General features: G+C 49.3%; 1 protein-coding gene across 1 annotated transcript in view; it reads left to right on the forward strand.

Annotated features, from left to right (window-relative positions):
• Window positions 1–13,013, forward strand: part of LOC129010515 (putative EP400-like protein) — a 49,559-nt gene that overhangs the window by 31,139 nt on the left and 5,407 nt on the right. The window contains 5 exon segments of the mRNA XM_063646850.1: window positions 7,769–7,951; window positions 8,785–8,869; window positions 8,872–8,924; window positions 9,269–9,327; window positions 12,409–12,722. Of these exon segments, the coding sequence (XP_063502920.1) occupies window positions 7,769–7,951; window positions 8,785–8,869; window positions 8,872–8,924; window positions 9,269–9,327; window positions 12,409–12,463 (435 nt within the window). The 3' untranslated portion in view covers window positions 12,464–12,722.

A 13,013-nucleotide genomic window follows, 5' to 3' on the forward strand; every position in this document is an offset into this window, starting at 1 on the left:
CAAAACTGGTTTTTTTTGTTGTTGTTGTTGTTTTGTTTTTTTAAACAGGGTCTTGCTCTGTCACCCAGGTTGGAGTGCAGTAGTGCGATCTTGGCTCACTGCAACCTCCATCTCTTGGGCTCAAGCAGTCCTCCCACCTCAGCCTCTCTAGTAGCTGTAACTATAGGCACCACACCACCATGCTCAGCTAATTTTTAAAATTTTTAGTCGAGATGGTATCTCATTATGTTGCCCAGGCTGGTCTAGAATTCCTGGCCTCAAGCGATTCTCCCACTTCAGCCTCCCAACTAGCTGGGGTTACAGGCGTGAGCCACCATGCCCAGCTAAATTTTCAGCTTTTTATTTTAAAAAATTAATGTTGTCCAGCCTGGTTTTTTGTTTGTTTAAGCATCTTTTCCAGCCTTTTTTGGTATTTCTGAAACTCAGCCTGCTGCAGCATTCTGACAGTCTTTGAAGTAATAGTGCACACTGGTTTTAATTGTGAACCTGTCTGAATCTCCGTTCTTTTTTTTTTTTTTTTTTTTTGAGATAGGGTCTTGCTCTATCTCCCAGGCTGGAGTGCAGTGGCACGATCTCAGCTCACTGCAACTTTGCTCTTCCGGGCTCAAAATGATTCTTCCACCTCAGCCTCCTGAGTAGCTGGTACTATCAGCATGCACCAACACACCCAGCTAATTTTTGTGGTTTTTTTGTAGAGATGGGATTTCACCATGTTGCCCATGCTGGTCTCAAATTCCTGAGCTCAAGTGATCTGCCCATCTCGGCCTCCCAAAGTGCTGGGATTACAGACATGAGCCACCACGCCCAGCCAAATCTCCATTCTATTTTGGTCTCTGAAACTTAACATTTTGCTTGAGGAAGGGCTCATATATGAGGATATTGAAACAAATGTTGTTTTATATGATAATAATGCCTGAGGATCAATACATATACATTTCATATCCCAATATCCCAAAAATAGCAATCAGTGTATTTACAGATGCTGCAGATCACTCTGAGGAGTTGACTCTGAGGCTGTCCCTGAGGACCCATGCCAGGAGGTGTGTCCTGGAAGTGACTGTCACAGATGAGGCAAGGCCTGAGGGGCTGCGCTTGTTGGGGGAAAGGCTTATTACAACTTCTCCCAAGCAAACAGATGGAAAGCAATACCTAGAGCAGCTCCAGTGCTTGTGTGTGGGACACCTCTGCAGGGGCCTGTGTGGCTTTGTCCTCATTTCAGTTAGAGTTGAGAGTACAACGCATTTTCATGTATGGTGGACTTTATAAAACCTAAGTCTGCTTTCTACTCAGTAAACATTTAGACATTTTTCTTTTCACGTTATTCTCCAGTTACTAAGATTTTGTTTGTTGTCAAATCCACATAAGCCTTCTGTTTTTTGGTGAAGACATATTATAGACTTAGAGTTTTATTTCTTTCCACAAATATTTTGACATTGTCATTTTTGCCTTAGTTTATACAACTATTTTTCTAAGCTCTAGATTTAGTTTTCACATGGATACCTCTGGTGTTTTAATTCTGGCTTCCGCTTTTGGTTAGCAGTTGTGACTTAGATTTCTTATCTACATACTACTTCTGAAGCCTGGTTCTGTTGTGCTGCCTTTAGCAAGTGGTACACAGAAAAGCACTAAACGATGAAAGATTATTTTTGTTCCTTTCTGTCAAATTCAAAGGCTAATATGGAGGGTTTTTTGAGTTTATTTATGATCACTGGCCAATAGCTCTAAGCTGTGATATCATGTTCTTTGTCATAGAAATTGAAGAGACAGTGGAGAAATACTTATTTTAAAATCAGTGTGATATAAGTTGACACACATTTATACTTCCCATAATTTTTGTCTTCTAATAGCAAATACATATGGGGACTCCAGTACCTGGAGATGTGAATTCCATAAAAATGGAAGCATCTAAGAGGCAGTGAACACTGGCGCCCACAGGTATGTAGCAGTCACCCAGCATGAAGCCAGCCTGCAAACAAAAAGGAAACCGTGCAAGCCTTCTAGCAGTGTATTTTCCAACTTTTTTCATTTTAAGTAAGTCAATAAATATGTACCAAATGGCTTCTGTGGGCTCACGGGGTCACCCCTGTGCCTCCTCTCAGTTTTTGCTTGGAGCGAAGTGACTTTACACTCAGCCATCATTTTGGCCACTTAGTGCCTTGAGCTGGAGGCATGGGAGCGGGCCTGGGGAGGCCACGGGCACTCATGTAGTGGCAGGGCCTGGGCCTCAGCTCTGTGCCCAGGAGCTTCCCCATGCCGGCCAGGCACATCAGAATCTGGCATGTGAGTGTCCCCGAACTCACTGTCCAGCCACCCCCCTTGATAGCAGGATCCCTGGGAGCAGGCCCCTTGGCAGTGGGCATGGACTCAGAGCAAAGCAAGATGGGTGCCTCAAGAGCTTGGTCCCACCCAGGCCTGAGACTGCCTCCCTTCCTGGTGAGGATCAGAGAGAGGATGTCCTGCCCGCAGTGTGTTCTGTGCTATTTCCGTGTTCTGCACCAGGGATAATGTAGCATGAACTTTGAAGGTGGAACCTGGCTCACTGTGCTGTGATTGGATTTGATGTCACAGATTCTCCTTTGATGTCAGAGGCCTCACCTACAAGTGGGCCATCCTGGGATGGGTTTACAGCACCTGGAGGTGACATCAGGTGTTCCTCTCCAGCAGTTAATGCCAACAGCACAAAGTATCTGTGTGCCGAAGCACCTGGCAGGTACTAGTCCAGGAATGGGCTGTGAGAGCCAGGAGCCAACAGCTGTGAAGCTCTGAGCTCTGAGGCTCTGAAGCTACCGCGCACTCTGTCATCTGTTGATTGTTCCTGGGCAGAGTGGGCCCTTGCACTTGTTTATTGACCCAGACTGGGCACAGGCTGACGGTGTCTGTGCAGACTCACAGTTTCCCCTACAGGTGATTAAAAACCAAACTATCAAGAGTTTTCATGTATTTTCCTAATTTTTTCCAAGTAGAAGCATTCTCTTTTTCTCTATGATGATCTCAGACTGTCTTCCCATGCACTGTTGTTTGCTTTGTGGGGCCTGTGCTGTGATGCTTGGAGTGCGGGCTGCAGCATGGTCAGCCCTGCCCTCGCTGGCTTGGGGGGTGTGGCCATGTGGCGTCACCTCACCCCTCTCAGTTGTCTCATCTGTAAAATGGGAGCAACAGTGATAATTACACTTCTCAAGTCTGTTCTGAGGACTAACACTGTTACATCTGTAAGGTGCTTAGCATAGCACCATGTTGTAAGCACATGTCAGTTAATACCATACTAAAAAATTAATATTCTATAGATTTAATGGCAAGCTTTAATTTTTTTAACATATCCAACTTTTTCGCTATAAACTTATGGGGTACAGGAGCAGTTTTGTTGCATGGACATACTTCGCAGTGGCGAAGTCTGGGCTTTCAGTGCATCCGTTATCGGAATAACGTAATCATACCCACTGAGTAATTTCCTAGCATCTACCCTCCCCTCACCCTGTACCCTTCCAAGTCTCCAGTGTCTCTCATTCCACACTCTACATCTGTGTGGACGGGTGAGTTAGCTCCTGCTTACGGGTGAGATCGTGCGGTGTTTGTCTTTCTGTGTCCGAGTTGTTTCACTTAGGATGATGGCCTCTGTTTGCATCCATGTTGCTGCAAAGGGCAGTTTCATTCTTTTTTATGGCTGGACAGTGTTCCATTGTGTATATATGCACCACATCTTCTTATCCAACTGTCTGTTGATGGGCACTTAGGTTGATTCTGTGTCTCTGCTGTTGTGAATTGTGTTGCAGTAAACATGCGAGCACAGGTATCACTTCAATAGAATGATTTATTTCCCTTTGGATACACACCCAGGAGTGGGACTACTGGATTGGACGGTAGTTGTATTTTTAGTTTTTGGAGGAACCTCCATTCTATTTTCCATAGAGGCTATGCTAATTTACACTCCTACCAACAGCGTACAGTGTTCCCTGTTCTCCACGCCCTCGCCAGCATCTATTGTTTTTTGTCTTTCTTTAATTTTTGCAAGTTTGCATTGCTTATAGAATACACCGTAGTTTTCAAGGAAAACATCAGAAAATACCGGTATTAGAATATGTATATGTACGTGCATATCAGTCTGTGCCTAGAGACCCGGGAAACCGGTCCATGATGATGAGTCACATCGATGCGCTCCTTCAGCAGATATTTACAGAGACTCGAGAGTGGCGAGGCCCGAGTACGCAGACATGCGTGACCGCCACCCCCTGCCTTTGCCCGGACCGGCTCCCGACTGCTCCCTTCTCTTTATTCAGGTTTTGGCTCCACGGCCCACCTTGGAGAGGCCTTTGCCGCCCCGGCGCCCGCCCTGCGCCGTCATGTTTGCTCTCCCTGGTCCTCAGAGTGCCCACTCCCGTCAGGTCGCCTGTGTCTGTGCCTCCCTGGGGAAGGAAGGGCCTGGCGTGCCCTGCGCTCCGCTCTGCCCTCGGGACAGAAGGTGGTCAGGGAAGGTGGTCCCGTGTCCTCAAGGCAGAGTCCCTCGCAGATGGTGCTGAGGTGGAGAAGCTGCGCCGCTGCTAGAACAGAGTGCACGCTTCTGACCGCGCCCGCCTGAGGAGGGTTGGTGGCAGAGGCTGCACCACGTGCACGCCCTGAGGCAGGTGGTTGTCGAGGCCTTCAGGCTGCAGCTGCTGGGCAGGGTGTGAGCCAGGAGCATTGCAGCCGCGGGGCGGGCAGGTGGGCCGGGCCTGGGGAGTCACCATCCAGGAGCCCCTGGAGCAGAGGGCACAGCTATCGCCTTCTCCCAGCGTGGGGGCGGTGAGGCAAGGTGGGGGCTGTGAGGCGAGGCGTGCGGTTGCAGATCACCAGAGGAGGAAAAGCGCGCCCAGAGGCGGGAGCCCTCCAATCACAGGCCACTGCAGAGGCGGGCACCCTCCAGTCACAGGCTGACGCCCTCCAATCACAGGGCAGCCAGAGGCAGGCACCCTCCAATCACAGGCCGGCACAGGGGAGGGCGCCCTCCAGTCACAGGCTGACGCCCTCCAATCACAGGGCAGCCAGAGGCAGGCACCCTCCAATCACAGGCCAGCACAGGAGAGGGCACCCTGCAGTCACAGGCCAGCGCAGGGGAGGGCGCCCTCCAATCACAGGGCAGCCAGAGGCAGGCACCCTCCAATCACAGGCCGTGGCATTGGCCGCCCTTATCTGCTGCTGAGAGTTCTCTCGAGTGGGAGGAAGGAGGTCCCTTCAGGACCATGGGCCTGAAAAGGAATGATGGGGCCAAACTGATAGTTTAGCCACTGCCTAGATTCTAGAGATTTCCATCTTTTTTGGTTGTAAAATGTAAAATCAAATCTTTTATAATGGCTATTTTTAGGACTGGAACAACTACTGTAAAAATGATCTTTTAAAACCTGTGATTGAAGGTTGCGGCGGCTCAACCTGGAGTCCCAGCACTTTGGGCGGCCGAGGTGGGCGGATCACCTGAGGTCAGGAGTTTGAGACCAGCCTGGCCAACATGCAGAAATCCCGTCTCTACAAAACATACAAAAATTAGCCGGGCGTGATGGTGTACGCCTGTATCCCAGCTACTCTGGAGGCTGAGGCACAAGGATCACTTTGAGCGCAGGGGTCAAGGCTGCAGAGACAAGGCTGTGATTGCTCCACTGCATGCCAGCCTGGGTGATGGAGTGAGCCCTTATTTCGAAAATGATAATAATGATTCAAATGTTACTCCTTGGAGTTTTTCTGGTTGGCTTTTTTTTTTTACCATTTTAAGTGCACAGCTCAGTGGCATGAAGCACATTCACGTTGCTGTGCAGCTGTCACCTGCGTCCACCTCCAGAAGATTTCCACCTTCCCAAACGGAAACGCTGCCCCCATGAAACACGGATGCCCCGCCCCTCCCCTGGGCACCCCCACTCCGCTTGCTGTCCCCATGGCTCTGAGTGCTCTAGGGACCCCATGTCAGTGGGACAGACAGGATCTGCCCCTCTGTGCCTGGCTCGTGTCACTCAGCGGAAGGTCCTTGGGGCTCATACACGCGGTGGCACGTAGCAGGATTTCCTTCCTCGCTAAGGCCTTATTCTCTTTACCCATCATCTGTCAATGGACACTTGGGACATTATTCGGTTTGGGGAGCAGTGGGCTCCCTAATTTCTTAAGGTCACGTCTCTGTTTTGCTTTGATACTGGGAGAGCTGGGCTTGACTTTCTTTGCATTTGCAGGAGAAATGCCCCCCCACGCCGCAGGCCGCATAGCTCGCTGGACAGAGGCAGAGGCAGCAGCAGTATGACCCCTCCACAGGGCCTCCCGTGCAGAACGCCGCCAGCTTGCACACCCCACTGCCGCAGCTGCCCGGGAGGCTGCCCCGGCCGGGGTCCGCGCTGCAGCGTCTTTGCAGGTCTCCCAGCAGCAGGCGACAGAGCCATAAGCACAGCTCCCAGTCCAGGGAAGGACCCAGCAGCCAATCGCAGCACCGCCACCTTTCCTGCCAGGCCGGGTCTCGGCTCCACCAGGCAGGCTGTTTAGCTCGCGCTCCACCTCCCCACCCAGGGGCAGGCAGCTCCCCAGGCCCGCCAGCCTCCGCCTGCGGCACCATCCTAGGTACCCAAAGGGGCTGCCCTCCAATCCCGAGCATGGGCTGAGTCCTGACCCACATGGGCTGCCGTGCCACAATATTCTCGGTGGTCTGTGCTTCCCCAGGAATCTGTGTTCCCAGTGACTGTAAAGGACTAGGTCTAACTTGTTCAATATTTTTCCCCTACTAAGCACTTCTGATGAAATGGTGAGGGCCGTAAGTCAGCGTTCCGGGTAAAGGTTTTAGTGGAATTGAGAACCGAATGCGTTAATGACGGGTAGCTTGCTGCCCTTGAGGGTAACCAGTTGTTGCAAACACTCTGCCCCTGTCACCTCGTCCGCCCTCGGCTCCTGCGGGCAGCACCCCCCTTTTTTTTTTGTTAGACGGAGTCTCGCTCTGTCGCCCAGGCTGGAGTGCAGTGGCGCGATCTCGGGTCACTGCAAGCTCGGCCTCCCAGGTTCACGCCATTCTCCTGCCTCAGCCTCCCGAGTAGCTGGACTACAGGCGCCCGCCACCACGCCCGGCTAATTTTTTTTGTATAGAGACGGGGTTTCACTGTGTTAGCCAGGATGGTCTCTGTCTCCTGACCTCGTGATCCGCCCACCTCAGCCTCCCAAAGTGCTGGGATTATAGATGTGAGCCACTGCGCCCGGCCAGCAGCACCCCTTTCCATCTGCTCCATGCAGACAAGCGGCACCCCCCAAGCAAGTCACAAAGCTGCCTCTCCAGGTGCATTCAGACCTGCAGGTGTGGCTGTGGCCACGGTGTCCGGTGTCCAGAGCCCAGAGTACAGCACCACCTGCCCCGCCCCATCCCCCACCAAACCCTATGGCCATAGAGAGCCCTTAGGACAAGATTGCAGAGCAGATCAAGCTGGTGAGAGAGCTCAGTTATCTGCGAAAGAAGTTGCTTTTGCTACAAGCTGTTTAAATTAGAAGTTGAAATGTTTCTCAGTATAATATGGCAGATGGTAAAGGCATCTGAAAAACTGGCCATGGCTGCTTCTCTGGTGATTCTTTGGCACCAGCCTACTCAGATTCTAGAGCAGGGGGCATCTGGGGTGTGTGCACCGCATCTGGGAACTGCAGGTTCCCCCACCAGCACCCAGTGTGGTCTGTACTGGGGACCGCCAGGAAACTGCCTTCCCTCATTCAGGTCCTTAATCTGAGCCCGTGACAAAGGGGCTGGAGTCTCTGTCTTCACAGTTGATGGGCTGCTCCTGTCTTTCAGGAGAATCAGGTGCATCAGCGCATTGTGGAGCTGAGGAAAGCAGGTCTGTGGTCCCAGAGGCGTCTGCTGAAGCTGCAGGAGGCCCCACGGCCCAAGTCCCACTGGGACTATCTGCTGGAGGAGATGCAGTGGATGGCCACAGACTTTGCCCAGGAGAGGTGGAAGGTGGCCTCTGTGAAGAAGGTGGGTTGGAATAGTACTTTGCGGAAATCACATCGTGAAAGAGAATTGAAGAAGTAATTATATTATGTAAAAAAAAATTTCTAAATTTAATATGGCCAATTTAATGTTTGAGTTTTCATCACTAACTATAAGACTTTACCTGACTGTAAGTCTTTTTTTTTTGAGATGGAGTCTCACTCTGTCACTCAAGCTGGAGTTCAGTGGCTCAGTCTCGGCTCACTACAACTTCCGCCTCCCAGGTTAAATTGACTCTCCTGCCTCAGCCTCCTGAGTAGTGAGGATTACAGGCACCTGCCACCATGCCCAGCTAATTTTTCGTATTTTTAGTAGAGATGGGGTTTTGCCATGTTGGCCAGGCTGATCTTGAACTTCTGACCTCAGAGTGATCCATCTGCCTCGGCCTCCCAAAGTGCTGGGATTACAGGCATGACCCACTACCCCCGGCCATGTGGACAATTTCATATCAACTGGCATTTCATGTCTGGCCATGGCACAGTCTAAATTGAGAAGGATTATCTTGAATTATGTTTGCATAGAAAGCCCTGTGATAACTGTGGTTCATGTTTCATCTGGACTTTATTGCCCATTAACATAAGTGTCTTTGGCTGACAGTAAAGGGTATTTTCTAGGGGAATATTCATTTTACTTTTTATTATTGAATATTATTAGAATTGTTGATTGAAGCAGTATCATGAATGGATACTAAAAATGGAAATAATAGACTTCCTTTGGAATTCTCCAGAATTAAATATGTATATCTAGTAAAAAACAAGATGTTTCCATATTACTGTGTGCATGGAGACCCTCACAGACAATGTGGCGATTGTCTTCAGATGCTCAGAGCTGTGGCCCGGCAGCTGCAGGACAGGACGCACAGGGAGGCGGGGCCCGGGAGGGAGGAGCCGAGTAGGCTGAGGCAGACGGCGCCTCCACTACCAGAGAAATGGAGCGTCCCTGGTCTAGTACTGCGCAGGTAAACACACGTTTCCTCTACAATTTGCCCTCAAGTTTTCACTCGGGAGCTAATGATTTTATATTTTAATTCATGATTTTCTTTTAGATTGTAGATTATCTTTTAGATAGTAGAAATTAAGCTGCAAATTGAATTTCAAGAGAAACAAAAAAAGACATTAAATTTGAATAAATATTCAAAAAGAGGTAACCAACTAAGTTAATGTCGTGTATTTATTCAAATAGTCGTCGTGTTATAGCCCACTGCCAAGGTGAGCTGTTAGAATTCATTGTTATGCTCCTGTGCTTTGTGCCATGGCGTAATGAGACTGAAGCCCTGAAAACGTTATGATTACTCCTTTGTAGGTAAAGATTCCAGCATCTCTGAAGCAAGTGCTCCTCCACTGGAAAATAAAAGCGACATGGTGAGTGTTTTCTTTGTGACGTCAGAACTTCATGTTCCGGGTGAGGGGCTTCAGGGTGCCTGTGTCCTTGCTGGGGGGCTCCGGTCTCCAGTCTCCTCAGCATTTCCCTCTGGTCTCCTTCCAGAGAGGACAGACCTGGTCACGATCTTTGGGACCACCCAGAAAGGGTCCATTTCAAAATCGAATTTTCTCAGGATGACTTCAAATCAAAACAGAAACGTGTGGTCTTGCCTTTGGTTTTTCCGCCCGAACTGCCTTTTGGCTTTGCCGTGTGGGAACCGGGCACCCCGACTGTCTTCTGAGTCCTGTGATGGGGCAGGTTACACCATGTCTGATCAGTAGGACAGCATCCCTTGGGTTCACACCCTTTATTTGCAATTCTAAAACTCTGAAAGCTCAGACAGCAGAAAGGTTTTGCTCATTCAGTGTTGCTCACTCATTTTGCAGCAAACCTGACCCACACTGAGGCCAGGCCAGCCCCGCGGTCCTGGTAGGTGAGTGTGTCTGGGTGCTATTGCTGTGGAAGCATCAGCATGTTTGGTCATGGGTGCCAGACGCTGTCCCTAACACTTTCCCAATGCTTATTTGACTTATATCATTACCTTACTTCTCTGAAATAGTCTGAATTCCAAACCCTGTGTGGCCCTAAGGATTTTGGATAAGGGACTATGTACCTATAATATAGATAAGCCATATTATTTACAATGATGAGTTTCTGAATGTTCACTTTTTTTTTTTGGAGACAGAGTCTCGTTCTGTCACCCAGGCTTTGGAGTACCACAGTGTGATCTCGGCTCACCGCAGCCTCCGCCTCCTGGGTTCAAATGATTCTCCTGCCTTAGCCTCCTCAGTAGCTGGGACTACAGGCATGAGCCACCAGGCCCAACTAATTTTTTGTATTTTTAGTAGAGATGGGGTTTCACCATGTTGGCCAGGCTGGTCTTCAGCTCCCGATCTCAGGTGATCTGCCCGTCTTACCCTCCCAAAGGGCTGGGATTACAGGTGTGAGCCACTGTGCCCGGCCAGAATATTCACTTTTAAATGTGGGTGTGTATTCAGGTGACTTGGGATTAAAAAAAAAAAAAAACCCTTATGGGATTTTATATTTAGAAGTTCTGTCAGTTGAAATATGAACCTGTATCTGTTGTTGCAGTGGTAGAAGGCTGTAGCACAATGAATGATTATTGTGAAAGCTGTTAATTTTGTGCACACAAATAATTGTCAAGAACTTTCTAATAATAAAATACACAAATAGATTAATAGTTGCTACAAACATGAAGAGAGACTCCATGGTAGAACACTTTAGGAAGCACATTTTATCTTTTTTGAACCAACATGTATTTCCAAACATGTAAGTAATAATATCAAGCATGGTGGGAAGATTAGATTAGAGGCTGATCCTGATCTCTGTGTTGGGATGGACTGGCATTCTCAGCATTGAGCAAAATCATCTTCAAGGACAGCGTTTAATTCTATTGTTGACAAGTCTTTTAAGAAAAAGTACTAGTTTGGGAATTTTTCACAGATACAAATAAACTTGACCCCTAAATTTAAAATATTATTTAAAAAATAAGATGTCAGATTTATTCATCTGTCACAGAGTTTATTCTGTTGATGGTAATTTTGGCTTTGGCTAATCAGAGATTTTGACATGCAGGCATCCAGCTGAAATGTGACTTGGTGCACCCCTATGGTGTGAGTTTGTGCTGTATTTAAGAAAAAGATTTTACCCCATCACTACTAAAAATAAACTTAGCCAGGCGTGGTGGTGGGCGCCTGTAGTCCCAGCTACTCGGGAGGCTGAGGCAGGAGAATCGCTTGAACCCGGGAGGTGGAGGTTGCAGTGAGCTGAGATCGCACCACTGCACTCCAGCCTGGGCGACAGAGTGAGACTCTGTCTCAAAAAAAAAGAGAAAAGAAAAGAAAAAGATTTTAAACATCCACTCTATATCCTTTATCTTTCAAATTTAATGGCTAAATTTAAAATACATATACCAGGTACAGTGGCTCATACCTATAGTCCCAGCACTTTTCTACCCATTCACTCACCCACCCACCCATTCATCCATCCATCTACCCACCTGTCTGTCCGTCCATCCATCCATTCACCCACCTACCTGTCCACCTACTCATCTGTCCTCCATTCATCCACTCACCCACCCATCCACCGATCCACCTACTAACTTGTCCATCCACCCACCCACCTATCCATCCACTCATCCATCTATCCATTCATCTACCCATCTACTTTTCCATGCATCTATTCATTCATCCATCCATCCACCTATCCTTCTGTCTACTCATCCATTCACCCACTGACCCACCCATCCATATATCCATCCATCCACCCACACACCCACCCACTCAGCCAGCCATCCCATCCATTCATTCATCCATCCATCCACCCCATCCGGCCATCCATCTATCCACCTACTCATCTGTCCATCCATCTACCCATCCATCCATCCATCCGTCCATTTTTAATCAGCTACTCAAAGTGGAAAACCAACACATGCCCCTAGGAACTCATAGTCCTGGTGGTGAGTATCGGAAAGCACAGGGAAAGGAGTGCCTGACCTGGGAGAACGGAGGTCATGCTGAGTCTTCAGAGCAAATAGGAAGTTCCTGGATGGTTATGGGGGAGGGAAGGTCACGGCAGCAGGAGTAGCGCACACATGCACGTGACAGGGAGCAGTGCACTGCATTCAGGAAGCTCAGGGCTGTGTGGTGAGGACTCAGAACGCAGGGAGAAGGTGGCACAGGCCCAGAGGATGAGGGGCTGTGGGTCAGAGAATGGTGGCAACCTCCCCAAATCCCAAGTTCCCCGAGGCCAGCCCAGGGCCAACCTTGTGTGCAGGTGTTTCTGAGGATGGCGCGTCTCTGCATGAGCCTTGTGTGTCATGTGCAAGAGTGTGTGTTGTGTCCTATGCGTGGGAGGGAGCTGCCGGCGGTGCATTTGTGGCGGCCGAGGGCCAGTCAGGATGTGCCATTAGAACCACGTGGCTCCTGAAAGCAAGCTAGTGATACCAGAGATACCTGGTAGTAGCATCTATATCTGATTAGCTGTACGTCTGTTGACAGTCTTTTTAAAAGCATGAGTGAAGAAAGACATAAACTTCCGGATTTGCATAAGTGAGCTTGCCAACCGAGGAAACACATGAGTATCATCTGTATCTTCAGGTGCACTTGATTAGACTCCAGAAGCAGAAACTGCAGCTGCTCCCACCACCCCCACCACCGCAGGCCCTGCCCGGGGTGCAGCCAACAACACAAGTGCAAGTGCAGCCATCACCCCCCTACCACAGCAGAGCCCCCAGCTCACCATGGTCATAGCCCCGAGACCCAGAGCCCTGTTGATGGGCACCACCATGGCCAACCTCCAGGTAGCCCAGCTTGTAAGTGTTCAGTCATCATTGCATTTTTTTTTTCTTTTTTTTTTTTTTTGAGGAGGTTCGCTCTTGTTGCCCAGGCTGGAGTGCAATGGCCCAATCTTGGCTCATTGCAACCTTCCCCTCCTGGGTTCAAGTGATTCTCCTGCATCAGCCTCCCCAGTAGCTGGGATTACAGGCATGCACCACCACACCTGGCTAATTTTGTATTTTTAGTAGAGACCCGGGTTTCACCATGTTGGCCAGGCTGGTCTCGAACTCCTGACCTCAGGTGATCCACCTACCTCAGTCTCCCAA

The sequence above is a fragment of the Pongo pygmaeus genome, chromosome 10 (genome assembly GCF_028885625.2).
Source record: "Pongo pygmaeus isolate AG05252 chromosome 10, NHGRI_mPonPyg2-v2.0_pri, whole genome shotgun sequence".
Classification (NCBI taxonomy): domain Eukaryota; kingdom Metazoa; phylum Chordata; class Mammalia; order Primates; family Hominidae; genus Pongo; species Pongo pygmaeus.